Source organism: Panthera tigris, chromosome A3 (assembly GCF_018350195.1).
Source record: "Panthera tigris isolate Pti1 chromosome A3, P.tigris_Pti1_mat1.1, whole genome shotgun sequence".
Lineage (NCBI taxonomy): Eukaryota > Metazoa > Chordata > Mammalia > Carnivora > Felidae > Panthera > Panthera tigris.
In genome coordinates this window covers 64,032,639-64,053,341 of record NC_056662.1, presented here as the reverse complement: position 1 = coordinate 64,053,341, position 20,703 = coordinate 64,032,639, and the positions used below count along the sequence as shown (strand labels likewise).

Below are 20,703 nucleotides of genomic sequence, written 5' to 3'. Positions count from 1 at the left end.
AAAAATATATATATATACATGTATATATATATATGTATATATATATATATATATCTCCAACACATATCTTGTACCATATTAAAAAATTAACTCCAAATGGGTCATAAAATTAAATGTAAAACCTAACACTATAAAACTTGTAGATGAAAGTACAGGAGAAAATCTTTGTAACTTTGGATTGAGCAAAGATTTCTTAAATATGACACAAGATACATGATCCATAAAAGAACAAATTGGTAAATTAGACTTCATTAAAATGAAAACTTCTGTAGTTTGAAAGATGCTATGAGGTGAATGGAAAGAGAAGCCACAGGCTGGGTGGAAATATCTGCAAATCATATATCTGATAAAGGTTATATCATGTAAGCTTACATATAAACATATAAAAAATATATAATGAACTCTCAGAGTATGTTAATAAGAAAACAAGCAACCCCCCCCCAAAAAAAAGTAGGTAAAGCATTTGAGCAGATGCTTTTCCAAAGATATGTAAGTGGCAAATAAGCACATAGAAAGATACCCAACATCATTAGTAATTAGGGAAATTCAAATTAAAACCCTAATGGGATAGTACTATACACCTATTAGAAAGGCTATAATTTAAAAAATATTTTTAATGTTTATTTATTTTTGAGAAAGAGAGAGAGAGAAAGAGAGAGAGAGAGAGAGAGAGAGAGAGAGAGAGACAGTGTTAGCAGGCGAGGGGCAGAGAGAAAGGGAGACACAGAATCCGAAGCAGGTTCCAGGCTCTGAGCTGTCAGCACAGAACCCAACACAGGACTCGAACTCGCGAACCACGAGATCATGACCTGAGCCAAAGTAGGACGCTGAACTGACTGAGCCACCCAGGTGCCCTAGAAAGGCTGTAATTTAAAAGACTGACCATATCAAGTGTTGAAGAGGCTCTGGACAAAACAGAACTCTCTGACAGCACTGATGGGAATATAAAATAGTAGAACCAGTTTGGAAAAGTTTGTTGGGTTCCTTAAAACATTACATATGTGTCTCTATATGATTTAGCTGTTCCACTCGTAAGTGGTTTACACTAGAGAAGTGAAGGCACATATCCATATAAAGAATATATCCACATATCCGTATGTGTACATAAATATTCCTAACAGTTTCATTCGTAACAGCCCCAAAGTGGCAACAGCCGAAAAGTTCATCGATGAGTGAAAACAGGAATAAATTGTGGTGTATCCACACAAGGGCACGCTACTCAAGAATAAAAAGGAAAGAACTATTGATCCATGCAACAACACAGATGAATCTCAAAATATTCTTACTGACTGAAAGAACACTGACTTTCTAAAAAAAAAAAAAAAAAAAGCACGTACTGAATGATTCCATTTATTTAAATCTCTAGAAAATATAAACTCACATAAGGGGAGGGAAAACAAAGCAGTGGTTTTCTGGGGAGGGAGGAACCTTCAAGAAGCAAAAAGGAGGGATTATTAAAGGGCAAGAGAAAACTTTTTGGGGGTGAGAGATATTTTCAGTATTTGGATTGTGGTGATGGCTTCAAGGGTATACACAAATTTCAAAACTTACAAAATTGTACATACAGTTTACTGGATGCCAATTTACCTCAATACAACTGTTAAGGAAAAGCTAAAAGGGAAATGCTTTTTGAGACAGCAGGGTGTATACATAAATACTCCTAGCCCCTGGACCTATACGGACTTTACACAATCTAAGGCATAACATTCAGATGCAAAGACAAGTAAAAGATGGTTCTTCCAAATCCCCAAATCATGCCAATGTGTTACCTAGAATTACACCGACACTGAAGAAAAATTTATGTTGTCACCATTTTATTTGACCACAATGTCAAAATCTTATTTGTTTGAAATTCATTACGAAGCAGAGTACAATTTTACAGATAGAAATATAAAGCCAATCATCATTACAGAACTCCCCATGCTTTAGAAAAATCTGAATACCTATAGGCATATCAAACCCAGTAAGTTTAACAGGTACAGCATAGCAGAAAGAATGCTGGGCTTGTAGCTAGGAAGTTCTGAGTTCAAATACCAGCTCTGCCACTCACAGGCCAGTGGGGCTGAGACGCAGAGTATCATGGCCCTCATCTGTAACAGACGTTAGTTGCCTTGCACAGCAATAAAGAATCGAATGAGCTAGAATATATGAAAGATGCATTATCGGTGCTCAATATCAGTTTCCCTTCCCTTATTCTTGCACTAACTTAGATTTTTTTTTTTTTTCATTCTGGCTTTGACTTTGGAGTTTCAACCTGAAATGCAAAGTCAAGTCAATTTCTGATAGGACTCCTACCTTGTGATTTAGAACTCACACTAAAAAAAGAAAAAAAGAAAAAAAATTTCTCAAACAGAAAGTCTGCTTTAAGTTTATAATAAAACCTAATGTCAAACATGCTTAATCTCATTTGTATTTCATTCTGGTGTTCACAGATAACCTTCCTTCTACAGATTTAAGGTATTTCTTTTCTCACATTCGCACAGTTAATATTTGTTTACCGTTATATTTGTAGATTCTTTGTTGAGGAGCGAGTCACAGTTTTTAATTCTGCTGTTAAAACTGTTGTCCCTTGTGTGTTTGCAATAGTGTACTGATATAATTCTTAAAAAAAATTTTTTTTAATGTTTTTATTTATTTTTGAAGGAGAGAGACAGAGCATGAGCGGGGGAGGGGCAGAGAGAAAGGGAGACACAGAATCTGAAGCAGGCTCCAGGCTCCAAGCTGTCAGCCCAGAGCCCAATGCGGGGCTCGAACTCACGAACCGTGAGATCATGACCTGAGCTGAAGTCGGACGCTTAACCGACTGAGCCACCCAGGCGCCCCATGCTGATACAATTCTTGATGATGTTTGCCAAATGTAATGAACTTAGACTTATTAAACAAAACAAAACAAAACACAAGCTGTCCTACCAGCAGTGGGGAAGGCAGTGGTTTTCTTCACATGGATATTACACCCATTCTTCCTTGCAACAGACTCCAGGAACCCTTCCACGGTTTCTTACATCTTACTTCTCAAAGACTGTCTGGGCTTAGCTCCCCCTTATGGGGAGGGTCCATTCAAGTCATTTATAGTATTAACCTACACTGGGGAATCATTTCTCTTCTTTCAAACCATTCCCTATCACTTGGCCCTCCATTTCTCCTGATCTTTTATAGAGTTTCAAAATGCCATATGCTAGAAGCTTCTCTAATGGTGCCTTAGACACTTGGAGGAAGGAATCTAAATCTAGAACAGAAACCGAGAATGAGGAGGGACACCAATCTGTTGATTTCCTAACTTGTGCGCCAGTCCATCCGCAGGGTTATTCAGCACTTGTCTGGAGGCTGTGAACCGTAGGGCAAGGAGGACCTGTTTCTAAGTAACAAAATTAGAACAGTCAAAGGAAACATATAGTCTTATCTGGAAATGAAACAAAAGAATTACAGAGGGCCATGTTGGGGAAAGTAGGCTAAAGAAGGTAAAAGGTGGAATGTGATGTTAAAGTCAGGTTTTGGACAGGAAAGAGAAAGAGGAATTACATCTTAGACAAAGTGTATAGGAGGCAAGGGTTTGGAGGCTGGATGTACACATCTCTGTTTTTAGCTCCCCAACATCCCAGGTCTTTGTTCTCGAAGATGACCTTATCTCAAGCCTGGGGCTCTCTGATATCTTTCCCCTCTTCTTCATCTTTTCTCTTTGCCTCTTATCTAAAAGGAAGTAGTCCTTCCTTTCAAAGTCCTTTCCACCTATGCGCAGGGTTAAGCCACTCCCTCTTTCCTCTAGCTCGGTGTTTTTCAAACTTGAGCATGCATCAGAATGCTCAGAAAGTTTGTTAAAATACGGATTGCTGGGCTTCAGTCGCAGAGTTTCCGATTCAGTAGGTCTGGGGTGGTGGCAGCAAATCCACATTTCTAACAAATTTCCACGTGGTGCTGATGCTGCTGGTCTGGGGACCATGCTTTGAGAAGCACCGCTTTCCATCCTTGCTCCATCAAATCCACCCCCCGCCCCGCCTCACTTCATATATTACTTATTTCTTCTTCCTTGGCTGTCCTCAACTCCGCTTCTCCTTGACATACATACTACTTGTCTCTTTCCCTTTGCCATCAACAGTTTGGCAGGAGGAGTCTACTCCCTTTGATTCACCTGCCCTTGCAATATGACCTCTCCCCCAGCAGACACCAGCACCGCTCTGCAATTTGCCAGGCCTTCAGAGATCTGCAGCAGCTGACCCTGCTCCTGTTAAGAAGCGGTTTTACGCCACACCACCCTGCATCAGCCTTCCGATCTCCAGTTCCTTCTCTGTGTCCCTGACTGACTCCTATTACTCTGCCTCCAAAACAGCCATTTTCCAAGATTCTGTCATTGGCCATCTTCTTTTACCTTCCAGTTTCCATAGTTCTGCTCTTATCTTTTCATGTTGATCTCCAAATCTTCTGGCACATTTCCTGAGATTTGAACTCTCCTACTTAACCGCTTGCTAGTTATTGTCACATATAGAACACACATTTATGTTCTATGACCACATGAATGTATCATGTCCCAAACTGCTCTCTCACTCCACCTATTTTCTTTAGTGCCCACATATAGTCAATTCTCTGGAATGGCCTCCATATTTGCTTACCAGGTTGCACTCTTAATCAGGCCTGATTACTTCTTTCCCTTTCTCTGGAACCACTGAGATGGCTTTGAAACAAGCAAAATAAAAACAAAAACAAAAACAAAAAACAACACAAAACAAGAACCAAACAACAACAAAAACCAACCCTAAAACAGTGAAACAGAAAACTATGTGAAGCAAATATGCATCTTAATTAGTTATGAGGCTAAAAAACTCGGGACCACCACCCAGATCAAGAAATGGAACTTTGCCTGATCCCTCAGAAGTCCCTTTATGTGCTCTATCATTCACCTTCAAACTTCACCTCAATGCAATGACTTTCTAACTGGTCATCGGCCTCTAGCCTGCCACCATTCATCACACCAAAGAACTAAATTTGCCTGGACACATCTTTTCTACCTCTATGCCTTTGATGATTTCCTCCCTGCTTATCATATCTAGAATGCACTCTTCAACTGCTTTTCTTCTCTTGCCTTTCAAGGGCCACCTCCTTCATGACCCTTTCTCAGATCCCTCTTCCTTGGATTGGCTGATCTTCTTTTTATACTTACAAAACACGAGTAACCCAACTAGAGCAGACTCAGTCTTGTGTTTTGGTAGTTGGGCAAGTATCTTAGGTCTCATGTGGATATCTTGAAACCTCACCTTACTCATATTTAGGGGTTACTCATGGTAACCCCTAAAGGGCTCACCATAGTGCTTTTACATGGAGCAGACTCTAAATTACATTTTATTACCTTGAACTGAATGAAACAAGTTGAACTAGAATATAGCAGCTAATTTAGTGAAATATTTTAGGTAAAAATGTTATTCACTAACAAACTTAATTAAAGAAGAGTGTATGTAAGACAGATATAGCAATTCAAAAAAAAAAAAAAAGTCCAGAAAATAAGCAATGCTATAAAAGTGATCCAAGGTTAATTTCTGGATCTCCATTTTTCTCAACTAGTATAGGATGAGTGTTTCTCAACTGGGGTAGTATTGGCATTTGGGACAGGACAACGCTGAACTGTAGTCCCTGGTACTGTAGGATGTTTACTCTCTCTGCTCCCTCCGGTTCTAGTAACAACCCTTAGTCATTGTGACAACCAAACAGAAATACCCCACATAATTACAAACAGGTGCAGAGGTGGGCACACAGTCCACCTCTGGTTGAGAACAGCTGGTGGATTATCTCAAAGGACTCTTCCACCTCTGATGCGTGCTTCTTGTTGGATCCCAGTAACGAAAGGCTGTGATGCAGACAAGAAACTAATCAGAACTCTCCCTTCTCTGTACAACTTTCCCCCTCCCACTGCCATTTACATCGTCACGAAGATGCCACCATAGGAATCCAGAGTCCAACATGAGGAATAAAGCATGGAAGGTAAAAACAAAACAAAACAAAACAAAACACCTCTCCTAAGGACAAATAGCGGGATATCCAATAGATTCGCCTTTATGCTTTCAGTTGGTATGCTAAACTGAACAGCATTGTAGGGATAAAACAAGTTGATCAAAGTGTGATCTGTGATCCAAATACATTACAATCACCGTGGGAGATTGTTAAAATGTGAGATTCATGAACCACAACCCTGGGGAGTCCAGTTCAGTAAGGAACTTTTGTTTTTAAAATAAGCACCACAAGGTAATTCCTATGAAAATGGGTCATGCATCATTTTGAGAAACCTGTTCCACAAGATCTTTACCAGTATAGATATGCATTTAGAATACTCTTTAGCCAAAGGTCTAGACTTCTAGTTCCACGTGTCAAATGTCTTTATTTTCAAAAGAGTGATTTTAAAAAGGGTGCCATTCCAGAGAAGTAATAGTGGCCCTAAAAACAGAATTAAGAGCACTCCACACTATATACAGAACTTATATAACTCAACACAACATCATCATCACCATCACCACAATAATAATGATCCCATTGAAAAATGGGCAGAGGACCTGTCCCAAGAAGACATACAGATGTCCACCGGACACATGAAAAGATGCTCGACATCACTAATCATCAGGGAAATGCAAATCAAAGCCACAATGAGATATCACCTCACACCTGTCAGAATGCTAGAATCAAAAAGACAAGAAATAACAAGTGCTGGCAAGAATGTAGAGAAAGAGAAACCCACGTGCACTGTTGGTGGGAATGGAAATTGATGCAGCCAATTTGGAAAACAGTAGGAAGGTTCCTCAGAAAATTAACAATAGAAATATCCTATGATCCAATAATTCCACTACTGGGTATTTACTCAAAGAAAACAAAAACACTAATTTGAAAAGATATCTGCACTCTTATGTTTATTGCAGCATTATTTACAATGGCCAAGATATGGAAGCAACCCAAGTGTTCCTCAATAGAAGAATGGATAAAGAAGATGTGGTGTATATGCGTGCAATGGAATATTACTCAGCCATAAAAAAAGAATGGTGTCTTGCCTTTTGGGATAACATGGATGGATCCATAGGGTATTATGCTAAGTGAAATAAGGCAGACAAAGACCATACGATTTCACTTACATGTAGAATCTAAATGACAAAGCAAATGAATAAACAGACAAAAAGCAGAAATAGACCCATAAATGCGGAGAACAAACATGGTTGCCAGAGTGGAAAAAGGTGAAGGGATGGGCAAAATGGGTGAAGGAGGTGGGATACAGGCTTCCAGCTGTGGAATGAACAAATCATGGGATAAAAGGTACAGCATAGGGAATATAGTCAATGGTGTTGTAATAGTGTGTGGTGACAGAGGGTAGCTACACTCGTGGTGAGTATAGCATAATGTAGGGACTTGCGGAATCACTACGCTGTACATCTGAAACTAACATAACATTGTGTGTCAACTATACTTCAATTAAAACAAAAGAAAACAACAACAACAACAAAACCCCACTCCCCCCTGGATCACTAAGGGAAGGAAGCAACATCACAGATTAACCAAAACAGGATTTCATTTATATAAATTCCTTGAAACAGATGACCTGACCAACTTTTTGATTTTTATCCTGAAGTGAACTAATTCACATTTCCAGATTAAGAAAGAAGGCTTGGAGAAAGGGGAAAGGGAAGTAAAATGAGGTCTCGATGAAAATTTTACTTTAGAGGATCTACAAGATTGATTAATTACAGACAATTAAGAGTTGCCAGGATGTCAGATCTTGTACTTTCTTTGTAAATACATGATATCTATAAAATAAACATGGGAGTAAGGTGGATGGAACTGGTTTTAATGAATGAAAATTGGGACAACTTTAAAGCAATGAAACACTATAGAATTTAACGAGAAACGCTCAGAGAGACCGCAAGTTCAGTGGTTCTCAAGTGAGGTCTCCAGACCAGCAGCAGCAGGGTTACCCGGGAACCTGCTCAAAATGCAAGCTCTTAGGCCCCCCCCTCAGTCTCTCGGGGATAAGGCCCAACAATCTCTGTGTCACAACAAGTTCTACAGATGATTCTGATACTAAAGTTTGAGAGCTATGGCTCTAGCTTGTTGTACATTTCGGGACTGACTTTAAAACTGACCCCACTCTCTGGATCTGTGTTTTTGTCTGTAATTCAGCTGAAATAAACTTACTTCAGAGTCCAAAAGGAAGACAGATTTCCTTAACATTTGGACTTCCTAAGTTGTTGACCAGTATATTCCACACTGGTTTAGGAGGACTGGTAAAGGGTTTTGAAATCTTGGAATGAAAGGTACTAATTATTTTACTAATTATATTTCCCATTTCAAGTATCTCTGATTCCATAATTATGACAGCTGATTAACTTACATAAGAGCAAAACAAAGTAATGATAAAAAATTAGAATTAGCTCTTATTTCATATCAAATTACAATTATGTGCCATTAGATGTGAAATCACAAATTGATTATTGTTTTTTCATGTTTTCATTTCTTTTTTCTTTTTCAAACTTATGAACTTTCAAGCATAATGCAATTTTAATATAAGAATTTCACTATTTGTTGCCAACTTCAAGTCATAGTTTCCAAAATAATGGGGTAAAAATTGCTTTGATCTAGCATTATGGTAGCAACTTAGGGTGACCCAGATTAGGTGGTTCAAAAGATAAGAAAAGCTTCCAAATTCTTTTAAGAAGCCATCATACCAGTGATATTAAAATCTAATAAAGATTGTGCAATAAAATTGTGGACCATTTCTACTGATGAATATCAGTGCAAAAAGCCCGGATAACATATACACTGCTGGTGGGAATATAAAATGGCCCAGCCAACTTAGAAACCAGTCTGGCAGTTCCTCAAAAGGTTAAACATAGAGTTAGTATATGATTATATACACCCAAGGGAAATGAAATTTGTCACAAGAACTTGTACACAAATGTTCATAGCAGCACTATTCATAATAGCCCAAAAATGGCAACCACCCAAATGTCTATGGTGAATGGATAAATAAAATTGTAGTCTATCCATCCACCAAAAAACTATTAGAACTGATGAATGAATTCAATAAGTTTGTAGGATACAAAATCAACGTACAGAAGTTTGTGGCATTTCTGTACACTAATAATGAAGTAGTACAAAGAAAAACTAAGAAAACAATCCCATTTACAACTGCACCAAAAATAATAAAATACCTGGGAATGAACTTAACCAAGGAGGTGAAAGACCTATATTTTGAAAACTATAAAACACTGATGAAAGAAATTGAAGACGACACAAATAAATGGAAAGACATTTCCATGCTCATGGATTGGAAGAACGAATACTGTTAAAATGTCCACACTACCCAAAGCAAACTACACGCTTAATGCAATCCCTATCTAAATACCAGCAGCATTTTTCACAGAACTGGAACAAACAATCCTGAAATTTGTATGGGACCACAAAGACCCCGAATAGCCAAAGCAATCTTGAAAAAGAAAAACAGACCTGGGAGTATCACAATTCTACACTTCAAGCTATATTACAAAGCTGTAGTAATCAAAATAGTATAGTACCGTCACAAAAACAGACATATAGATCAATAGAACAGAAAAGAAAGCCCAGAAATAAACCCACAATTATATGGTCAATTAGTCTTTGACAAAGGAGGTAAGAATATGCAATGGGAAAAAAGTCTCTTCAACAAATGGTGCTGGGAAAACTGAACAGCTACATGCAACAGAAAGAAACTGGGCCACTTTCTTATATCATACATAAAAGTAAACTCAAAATGGATTAAAGACCTAAATGTGAGATCTGAAACCATAAAAATCCTGGAAGAGAGCACAGGCAGAAACTTCTCTGACATTGAGAAACAACCCACAAAACTAAAAGATAACCTACTGAATGGAAGGAGATAATTGCAAATGACATATCCGATAAAGGGTCAGTATCCAATATGTATAACAAATTTATACAACTCAACACCAAAAAAAACCTCAAATAATCCAATTAAAAAAATGGGCAGACGACATGAATAGACATGTCTCCAAAAAAGGCCTACAAATGGCCAACAGACACATGAAAAGATGCTCAACATCACTCATCATCAGGGAAATGCAAATTGAAACCACAATGATATATCACCTCTCACCTGTCAGAATGGCTCAAATCAAAACCAAGAAACAACAAGTGTTAGCAAGGATGTGAAGAAAAAGGAACCCTCATGCACTATTGGTGGGAATGCAAACTGGTGCAGCCACTGTGGAAGAAAGTATGGAGGTTCCTCAAAAATTTCAAACAGAACTACCCTATGATCCAGTAATTGCACTCCTGGGTATTTGTCCAAAGAATATGAAAACACTGGGGCACCTGGGTGGCTCAGTCAGTTAGGCGTCTGACTTTGGCTCAGGTCACGATCTCACGGTTCGTGGGTTTGAACCCCGCGTCGGGCTCTGTGCTGACAGCTCAGAGCCTGGAGCCTGTTTCAGATTCTGTGTCTCCCTCTCTCTCTGCCCATCCCCTGTTCATGCTCTGTCTCTGTCTCAAAAATGAATAAACATTTAAAAAATTGTTAAAAAAATATGAAAACACTAATTTAAGGGATATACACACCCCTATATTTATTGCAGCATTATTCATAATAGTCAAATTATGGAAGCAGTCTAAGTGTCCATCAGTAGATGAATGAATAAGGAAAATGTAGTATATATATATACGATTGAATATTATTCAGCTACGAACAGAATGAAATCTTGCCATTTGCAACAACATGGATGGATATAGAGAGTATAACGCTAAGCGCAATAAGCCAGACAGAGAAAGATAGATGCTATATGATTTCATTCACATGTGGAATTTGAGAAACAAAACAGAGGAAAAAAGTGAGACAAACCAAAAAACAGACTCTTAACTACAGAGAACAAACTGATGGTTACCAGGGGGTAGATGGATTGGGGGACGGGTAGAATAGATGAAGGGGATTAAGACTACACTTATCTTTATGAGCACTGAGTAATGTATGGAATTGTTGAATCGATACACCTGAAACTAATACAATATTGTATGTTAACCATGTTGGAATTAAAATAAAATAAAGTAAATGTGGTCTATCCATAGAGTGGAGTATTATTCAGCCATAAAAATGAATGACATCCTGATATGTGCTAAAACATGGATGAACGCCAAAACATTATGTTAGGTTAAAGAAACCAGACATGAAGGACCACACGTTGTATGATTCCATTTATGTGAAATGTCTAGAATAAGCAAATCCATAGAGACAGAAAGATTAGTGGCCCCCTAGTGCTAGGACGGAGAAAGTGTGGGGGGGCAATGGGGAGTGACTGCTAATGGGTCACTTTATTATTTAGAATTTAGAACATTTGTATCACTTTTTATATTTTATAACACAAAAATGTTCTCAAATTGATCATGATGGTTGCACAGCTCTGTGAATATACTAAAAACCATTGAGTTGTACACTTTAAGTGGGTGAATTGTATGGCATGTGAATTGTATCTCCACAAACTTGTTATAAAAATAATTCCAGATATCACGTTAGAATACAGCAGCATGTTAAAGGACAAATTAAGACTCCATGACCAAGTGACTAGAAATGCAGAGATGCTTTAATATTAGGAAACTGGTTAATAGGACTTGTCATAATTACAGGTGAAATTAAAAAAACAATTTGCTCAGCTCCGTTCATGCAAAAAAGGCACCTGCTGAAGTTCCAAATTTATTTATAATAAAATCTCTTAAAAACTAGGAACCAATAACAATTTCCTTAACAAGATAAAAATATCATATGTATTTCCACTCAAAAGCTAATGCATAGCTAATGGTGAAATATTAGAGGAGTCCCAACAAAGTCATATTCAAAAATGCCTATCATTTAATATCATCTTGGAAATTTTTATCCAATAAAAGTATACAAGGGATACAAAAGAAAAGGTATGAGAATTGGAAAGAAGTCAAAATCGTCATCGTTTGCAGATGATGTGATTGTTTATTTGGAAAATTCAAGAAAATAAACTGACAAACTTCAGAAACAATAACTCATAGAGATGACTAAACATTTACTATACAAAACCCTGTAGCTTCCTTTATAAACATACAAATAACAACCAGTTAGAAAATATATGAAAGAAAAGAGCTCATTTATAAGAGAAACAAAACTAATTTCCAAAAATAAACTTAACAAGAGACATGAAGAAAGATTTTAAGTGCCAGTGAAACATCTGGAAAAACTTGAATAAAAAGAAAACACCCTGTTCTTGAATAGGAAGACTCAGTCATAAAGACGTCAAGGCTTAGTAAATTATATTTCTTTCAATCACAATGAAAATGCCAGTGTAATAAAAATACCAACATAATTTTAGAAAATTCTAAAAAGAAAGCATAATGACAAGGGACTAGTCTTAACAGATAGGAAAATATATTACTAACAGGTAGTAATTTACCCTTTGGTAGAGCCATATGAATAGACAAAGTTCACTTCTGAAAGTCTGTTGTGTAGATATACTTGCAAATATACAGTCTACGTACAGATGTGTTCACTGCAGCACTGTTTGTAATGGCAAAATACTGAAAACAGACTATTATTAAAGTTAAAAAACAATTAGTTTTTAGCAATGGATTATGATGTGGCCATTCTCTAAAAAAATATTTTAAGATTGCCCCTTGTCCATTTTAAAGTGAAGAAATCCTTTGAAAACGAAGACGTTTGGGGCACCTGGGTGGCTTAGTCGGTTGAGCTTCTGACTCCTGATTTCGGCTCAGGTCATGATCTCGGGGTTGTGGGATTGAGCCCCGGGTGGGGCTCCGTGCTGAGCATGGAGCCTGCTTAAGATTCTTTCTCTCTCCCTCTGCCCACTCCCCCACTTACACATGCTCTCTCCCTCTCTCTATAAAAAAAAAAAGAGAGAGAGAGAGAGAGAGAGAGAGGTGCCTGGGTGGCTCAGTCAGTTAAGCATCTGACTTTGGCTCAGGTCATGATCTTGCAGCTGGTGGGTTCCAGCCCCGCATCAGGCTCTGTGTTGACAGTTCAGAGCCTGGAACCTGCTTCCGATTCTGTGTCTCCCTCTCTCTCTCTCTCCTCCTCCCCCACTCACACCCTGACTCTCAAAAATAAATAAAAATGTTAAAAAAATTTTTTTTTCTAAAAAATAAAAAAGAAAGAAAATGAAGACGTTTTTATTTGATATGTAACTTCGGTGATACACATTTCTATAAAGGAGTGATTTTTCTCTTAAAACTAGAAGGCATTTTTGCAGAGGATGTAGTAGTCTGACATGCACACCTGGCTATCAATATTGAACTTGGCCAAATTTGGATAGTGAGATTTTGATCTTGGTGAGGAGTAGGAAACCGCATGTCCAAAGAGTTAATGTAATGTTATTTTAGAATAAGAGACCTTAATTTTTAATTTACTGAAGTTTAAGAGGATGCCTTAAAAAATACAATGTCCCCAACTGTTAAAATCTGGCTCATTTTAATACAAAAAGGAGAACTCTATCAAAATAATCAAAAACTGGATAACATGCCTGTGGGAGCTGGTTTCTTCAGGGCAAAACACTGAAGAGTAGGGGGCATAGATCCTTCTTTAAATTTGTCAGACAAATAAAAAATGTTCGTAATAGAAAGTACATGTAGCAATTTCCTTCCCCCACATCCAAGATAGCAATGGAAGGAAACAGGACTGTGGCATCTCTAGAATTGTCAGCAGTTCTCAAGATTCTGTTACATAATTCTAGCAAAACTCACTAACAGGTATAGTTATCAGAAAATTTCCCAAAGACAGCCTTCAGCCTCCTTATCTCAGTTACCTTCTTCTAACCTTCCTCTTCAACCTGACAAAGGACCGATAAATGCCTACTTACAATGTCAGTTTGTCTATAGACACGGCATAGGCATTCCTGAGAAGAAGCCTATCCTGAAATGAAAGTCAGCTATCTGATGTATAGACTGATGTCTGAGTCTCCAGAGCTTGACTTTCCTCCTACTAAAAATTATTTGGTTCCATAAGCCTTATGGATTCATGTCTTTCAAAATGTGCTCCAACTACAAATCTTAAAAACCTTTTTCTATGGCAGGGATAAAGCGTACTAATTGCTTCAGGGAATAGAAAAACATATTAAGCAGAACCTTTGCCTTCAAGAAAATTATCCGTCTCCCCTGCTAGAGTGTGAAGTCCAAGAAGGCATGGGCTTTCTCAGTCTTGTTCATCACTACATCTCTGGCACCTAGAATAGTACTTGGTGTGCAGAAAGTGACAGAAATATTTGTCAAGAAATGAATGAACCTCAGCAAAACTAAAAGGCAACCAAAGGAATGGGAGAAGATATTTGCAAATGACATATCAGATAAAGGGTTAGCATCCAAAATCTATAAAGAACGTGTCAAACTCAACACCCAAAAAACAAATAATCCAGTGGAGAAATGGGCAAAAGACATGAATAGACACTTCTCTGAAGACATCCAGATGGCCAACCGACACATGAAAAAATGCTCAACATCACTCATCATCAGGGAAATACAAATCAAAACCACAATGAGATACCACCTCACACCTGTCAGAATGGCTAACATTAACAACTCAGGCAACAACAGATGTTGGCAAGGATGCAGAGAAAGAGGATTTCTTTTGCACTGCTGGTGGGAATGCAAACTGGTGCAGCCGCTCTGGAAAACAGTATGGAGGTTCCTCAAAAAATTAAAAATACCATTACCCTATAACCCAGCAATTGCACTACTAGATAATTATCCAAGGGATACAGGTATGCTGTTCTGAAGGGGCACATGCACCCCAATGTTTATAGCAGCACTATCAACAATAGCCAAAGTATGGAAAGAGCCCAAATGTCCACCGATGGATGAATGGATAAAGAAGATGTGGTATATATATACAATGGAGTATTACTCAGCAATCAAAAAGAATGAAATCTTGCCATTTGCAACTACATGGATGGAACTAGAGGGTATTATGGTAAGTGAAATTAGTCAGAGAAAGACAAATATCATGTGACTTTACTCATATGAGGACTTCAAGATACAAAACAGATGAACACAAGGGAAGGGAAGCAAAATTAATATAAAAACAGGGAGGGGGGACAAAACATAAGAGATTCTTAAATATGGAGAACAAACAGGGTTACTGGAGGGGTTGTGGGAGGGGGGATGGGCTAAATGGGTAAGAGGCATTAAGGAATCTACTCCTGAAATCATTGTTGCACTATATGCTAACTTAGATGTAAATTAAAAAAATAAATTAAATAAATTAAAAAAAAAAAAAAAGAAATGAATGAAAGAAGACACAGACAACATGCTTTGAGCAATAAGAGAATATGGCACTTTTAACTGTGGGATCAGTCTAAGGCCAATGGAAGTTAAAAGGATGACAAGATTAAGGCAGGATAAATGATAATTAGGCCATCCTACAAGGAAGAATTTAGAAGGACGAGGGGGAAGGGAATAGGACTGGTTAAGGCCAGTGACGGGAAAGACCAAATGTGTCCAGAGAGTGCAGAGGCCTGGGTGGCCATGGGAGAAGGCCACAGGAGAAGGCCATGGGAGAAGGCCCCTGGAGAGGGCCAAGGGAGAAGGCATATGCTGGGGAAGCAGAGGGAGCTAGACTGAATGAGGAGAGTGAAGGAAGTGAGGGCAGGCTGCAGAAGGCCTAGAAAAATCAGCAACTGGATCCCACTTGGTGGACATTTACACTTTTAGAATCATTTTTCACACCCTTGATTTAACCTTTAAAAGGAAAAGAGCCTCAGAAAAGACATAAATCTTAAAAAGCAGTAGGGCAATGGGGCCAATAGCCAGTCCTGGGGGCCCACATAAAGGTGAAATTTGGGTTATAAAGAAGTCTTAAATGTTATAATAAGTTCCATAGTTTACTAAAATTAATGGTTTATCAAAGAATAATACAAGTCACAGGCCTAAATTCGCCAGCAATTTTCACACAAAGATAAACTCTTTTCTTAGGCAGAAACTTACTTTTAATATCACAGCAGGGTATATTTAATAGATTTTTTAAAATACTGTAACTGTTAACTAATATTAACCAGAGAATGACGCCCTTCACTAATTCTAGAACACCCAGAAGCATGTAGACGTCAAAAGCTCCAAATGCTTTTTTATGAGACAGTCAAGGTTTTGAAGACAGCTTCAGATAAACCTAACAATTGAGAAGCCGTAAATATCCTTGCTCTTTCCACCACTCTCCGGCTATATTTAGCAGCACAATTTCCTTTGTTCACAAGTTACTCTCGCTAACTCCATATTTATATTCTCAAAGGCAGAATGCCTTGGACCTATCAGTTAAATGAGTGGATGGCTACATGGATGGACAAACACGTGAACCATCAAATGACTGTATTAAGATCTGTGAGATGAAATGGATATAACGCTTCATCAATGGGCATCCTAGATCTTCCTTCACCGGGGCTAAAGCTCCCGGGCCTCCACAGATATGTCTGTCTCACTATGCAACAATTAGACTGGGATTAGAATGGAACAGGGGGAGTGAGAAAGTTTGTTATTAAAGGAAGGGCGTTATTCTAGGCAAGGGTGGTGATGTTTAGGAGAGCAGGGGTGGGTTCGTTGTGAAGCTAGTGGAGCTTAAGTATCTGGGTCCCTTACTTGCACAGGCTCCTTCCAAGCACATGAGGCGCCCCAGTGATGTGTTCCTATGGTCAAATGCTTCTGTAAAATTTGCCAAAGTAAGATGTCATCCAATTCATTCTCCTGAAGAGAGCCCTCAAAATGTGGGGCCCCACAGGCACCCGCGTCTGCCCTGGCTGAGAGGCAAGAGGAGGCTGATGGTCACTGAGCATGCTGTTGGAGCAGCGGGAAGGGGAGCTTGGGGTGCCGTTGCCATTTCTGGGCAGTTTCCCGCTCCTTTCTAAAAACACACCATTTCCTAGGCCCCGTGTCCTCATACCCTGATACACCTTTCTGCTGTTACATCTCCTTTGCGAATGAAGTCACAGGAAACTCTCGGCTGTTCCAAACTTCATGTCAAGCTTTGAAGTGCTTTTCAATAGCAGAAATATTGGGCTCACGGGTGGGCTTTGTAGCTATGGTAAATACTTCTTAGTTATCTGTCGCTACTGTTATCCCACACCTCCAATTTGGAGGAGAAATTCTGCATAGGCATTGAGGCAATAAAAAAGAACATTGAACTATATCTTAGCTCTTTTGTGAACAGTTTCCTTTTATTTCTTCTCGCATGGAACTAATGTGCTCATCATATTGTACTGGTTATGGGTGGGAAAGCAGTGGAGAGAAGGGAAATGCTGATTACTACATCACTGGTTGGCAGTTTCCTCTTAGCTTCTGGAAGGTTAAGTGGTCAAGTAGCTTCTTAATATGAGATCAAGGCATTTCAAGGTCTGACTCATCCGCTGGTTATCTGGCAAAGTGTTTTTAGTAGACTTTGGACAAAATGCCTGCAGTGGTCAGAAGAGAAAAAACTGACCACAATGAATAGAAGATAAAGACAAAAAACCCAAATCTCTCACCTTGGGAGGTTCCTATAAGACTATTGTCATGTAGACTATATGTCCAGGTACATATCAGAACAACATATTTAGAGATCGCATTTTGAATAACAGGTAAATAGAAACAAAGGCCATTTTGGATACGTCCTGTGTTGAACAACGACATTTTGCTTCTTTCTGTAACAATTATTTTATGAAAAGATGACAGCAAATTCTGTTGCACTCTGTAAGTTAAACACTTGACATTTTTATTCCTCAAAATGGCACATTTTAGAAATGTAGATATGTTTATTAATTAGTGATTATTAACACCCAGTAAACAACATTATGTCTTGTAAAAACACAATCTCACTTCACAGCATGATGCTGAAATCTATTATTCCCTGATTCCATATGCTGAAATACACTCAAATGGTCACAAATGACCTTAAGCATTAAATAAATGTAAATGAGGACAACATAGAAAATGTGCTTTTGATTGATAACTAAAAGACCAGGTTGCAAATCACGTCCCTAAAGAAGGCCTCCCCAGAAGGGTAGGGCAGTCTACACCGCGGTGTGAAGGCTGTCCTAAGAATGAAGGATACACAGGTAACAGATTGCTCTTTCTCCTGACCTGCCTGAGGCTTTCTGGGAAACAGAAAGGGTTTGTTATTTACATGAGGAACACAGAGCACATTGTCCCCTGTGCCACCAGCCCACTCTGACATTCTACTGCGAAATTTCAAAACACATACGTGGACACTCCATTATCTTCACCAGCTGACAGGAGAGAAAAATAATTATTGCTATTCCATGGCCTCATGCCAATGTGTTGACCACTGTAGGTTTTAAGCGTTGTTGCTGTTCATTCATCTCCCTCCCACACCCCCAAACTGAGCAGTTTGGGTGGGAAAGCATCTTCAACACAGAGAAAACTCAAAATATCAAAGGGTGACAGGTTAAGAGTAATAAATAAATTAAATAGTTAGTTAAAAATCAGACTGTTCTTCTAATGTCTGGGGTTTGACCTATGCATGAAAAATGCACAAATACAGACATTTCATGGGAAAAGTACTGAACGATGATTACTCACTCTTCTGGTTCCTATCATCAGGGCAAAAGGAAATGTAGCATCACAGAAAGCACTATTGTTTGGGTTGAGGGGAGGCATTTCTCTAAGTTTGAATAGGAATCAACAGAATCTGAAAGGGAAAGGACACCTAGCCCATTTTACAATCATGAATGGAGCGAGGTTTCTCAAAGGGGCCCGTCTTGTGCATTGCAGGAGGTTTAACAGCATCCCTGGCCTCTGTCTACCAGATGTCAGTAGCAATCCTCTCCCCAGGTCAGGACAATGAAAAAGTCCCTGGGAGCAAGACTGCCCCTAGTAACAGAGCCTTCATAAGGAGGTCTCACGAGGGACCTCCCCAGCCTCATCCTGTACACTCTCAACCCTCAAATCATTCCCAACCCAGGGTTCAATACACTTCAGTTTTCCTCACTTATTAATTGAAGATAATGAAAATGTCCGTCTGCCTCATTACAAGTTCTTTTCAACATTAAATGAGATACTTTTAAAGTGCTTAGAACAGGGCCTGACCCACAGTAAATGCTCAGCAAATGTTAGCTATTATTATTTTTAATAATCATCCCTGGTAGTGAGAACACCAGAGTGTTTTAATGCAGAAGGGTATCTTACCCGCTTGATATTTTCCGAGTTTTAAACACACCAGCCTTCTGATTCCTTGTGATGATGTCTCTCACGTCTGAAGGACACAGTTAAGAAAGCTTCTGCAGAGACTGTCAACTGACTCAAAACAAAACAAAACCAAAAGGTCCACAAACACGACGATCTTCTTATTGTACATGGAATCAGCACGGTGAAAAGAGAAGAGTTGTAGGAGAAGAAGGGTCTAGCCCTGGCTCTCCTACCACTCTTCACCACCAATGTTGAACTGCTTGCCACAGGCAAGCTCTCTGGACTTGCTGGGCTGCAGTTTTGTCACCCGTGAAATGGACATTCAGGGAGCATGCTGGCAAGGCCCAGGGCTATGAGTGTTGGTGGGTGTAGATGACTCCTGTGTGGGCACCATGCCCCACTTGCTTAAACGAGCTACAAGCCCCAAGGCAAGCCTCTTTCAGTCAGTGGGGAGGGCAAAGGCAGTTTTCGGAGACTCTCCAGGTTGAAGAATTTCCAATCTCGTAAACGCTAGCAGAGAGTATGGGGACGAGCAGCAGGGAAGGGCTTGGGAGGAAGTGAGAGGCGAAAGACAGAAAAGCTTGGAGAGCCTTTGAGAGAAAACAAATTACTAAAGAAGAAAGTCAGTCCAGGGAAAGGCCCCTTGAAGAACTGGCTTTACAGACTCATGCCGCGGCCTTTGGCCATCTGCTGGCACATAAGGGCTTGTACGAGAAAAGCCATATTTCTCGAAGAGATGTTTTGAGGAGCTAGTCCATTACATCACACAGCGCCATCTTGATGAGGGCCCGTGGGAAAAATCATGTCACATTCCAACACCGGGGCAAGGCTAGACTTGAGATCAACCCTTTTTGCTTCAACTTCCAGGCGCTATAAATCTTACAACTGTCCTCATTTCTCTTCTTGCTCTGGTCCCTGTGCAATCCAGAGCCAAACGGATGACCAAACTCTATCAACCACAAAAGCTCTTATGGTATGTGTTTTCTGTACTGACCTCTCATCCTGGCTTCATCATATTTTCCTGGCTTTCTGATTTCAATAATCCTCACTTTCTCATTTATTTCATATGGTATATCCTATGCGTCACTGTAAAAAGCCTCCAAGTCCCTCTTTCGGATCAAGGCAGGTTTAAATAAGCAAGAAATAAAATAATTCCACCGAAGGCTGCAAGCTGAACTAAATTGGGCCCATGGGGAGGACACCAAGCAGACAAGCGATGTTCCCCTATTGCTCAGAAAAACAGATTTCCTTTTTTTTTTTTTTTTTTTATTATAGAAAAACAGATTTCCTGAATGCTCCAAACAAGCATTGGCCAAGATCTCCCCGTAAGAACAGAGCCACAGGACTTTTTAACCCAAATCTCTGCTTGAAACATCAGGCACACCCATTTCTTCTCTGAGTGAATAAGCAGGTACTGTGATAGCTTTCTCCCCCCAGGAGTGGGTAGGAAAAATCAATTAGGTCTCCTAATGAAGGGCTTTGTGGAGGTTTACAAAAGTGCATTATATGGAGACTTTTTTTTTTTTTCTGGGTGAACTTTCCTGTATGCAAATT

General features: G+C 39.1%; 1 protein-coding gene across 3 annotated transcripts in view; it reads right to left on the bottom strand.

Annotated features, from left to right (window-relative positions):
- CAMKMT (calmodulin-lysine N-methyltransferase) overlaps window positions 1-20,703 on the bottom strand; it is a 403,961-nt gene that overhangs the window by 33,295 nt on the left and 349,963 nt on the right. For 2 of the 3 annotated variants that reach the window (XM_042981308.1, XM_007097849.3), the window contains exon 7: window positions 19,150-19,216. The exons of the other annotated variant lie outside the window; for it this stretch is intronic. In XM_042981308.1, the coding sequence (XP_042837242.1) occupies window positions 19,150-19,216 (67 nt within the window). The remainder of the gene's footprint in view (window positions 1-19,149; window positions 19,217-20,703) is intronic. 3 annotated transcript variants of the gene reach the window in all.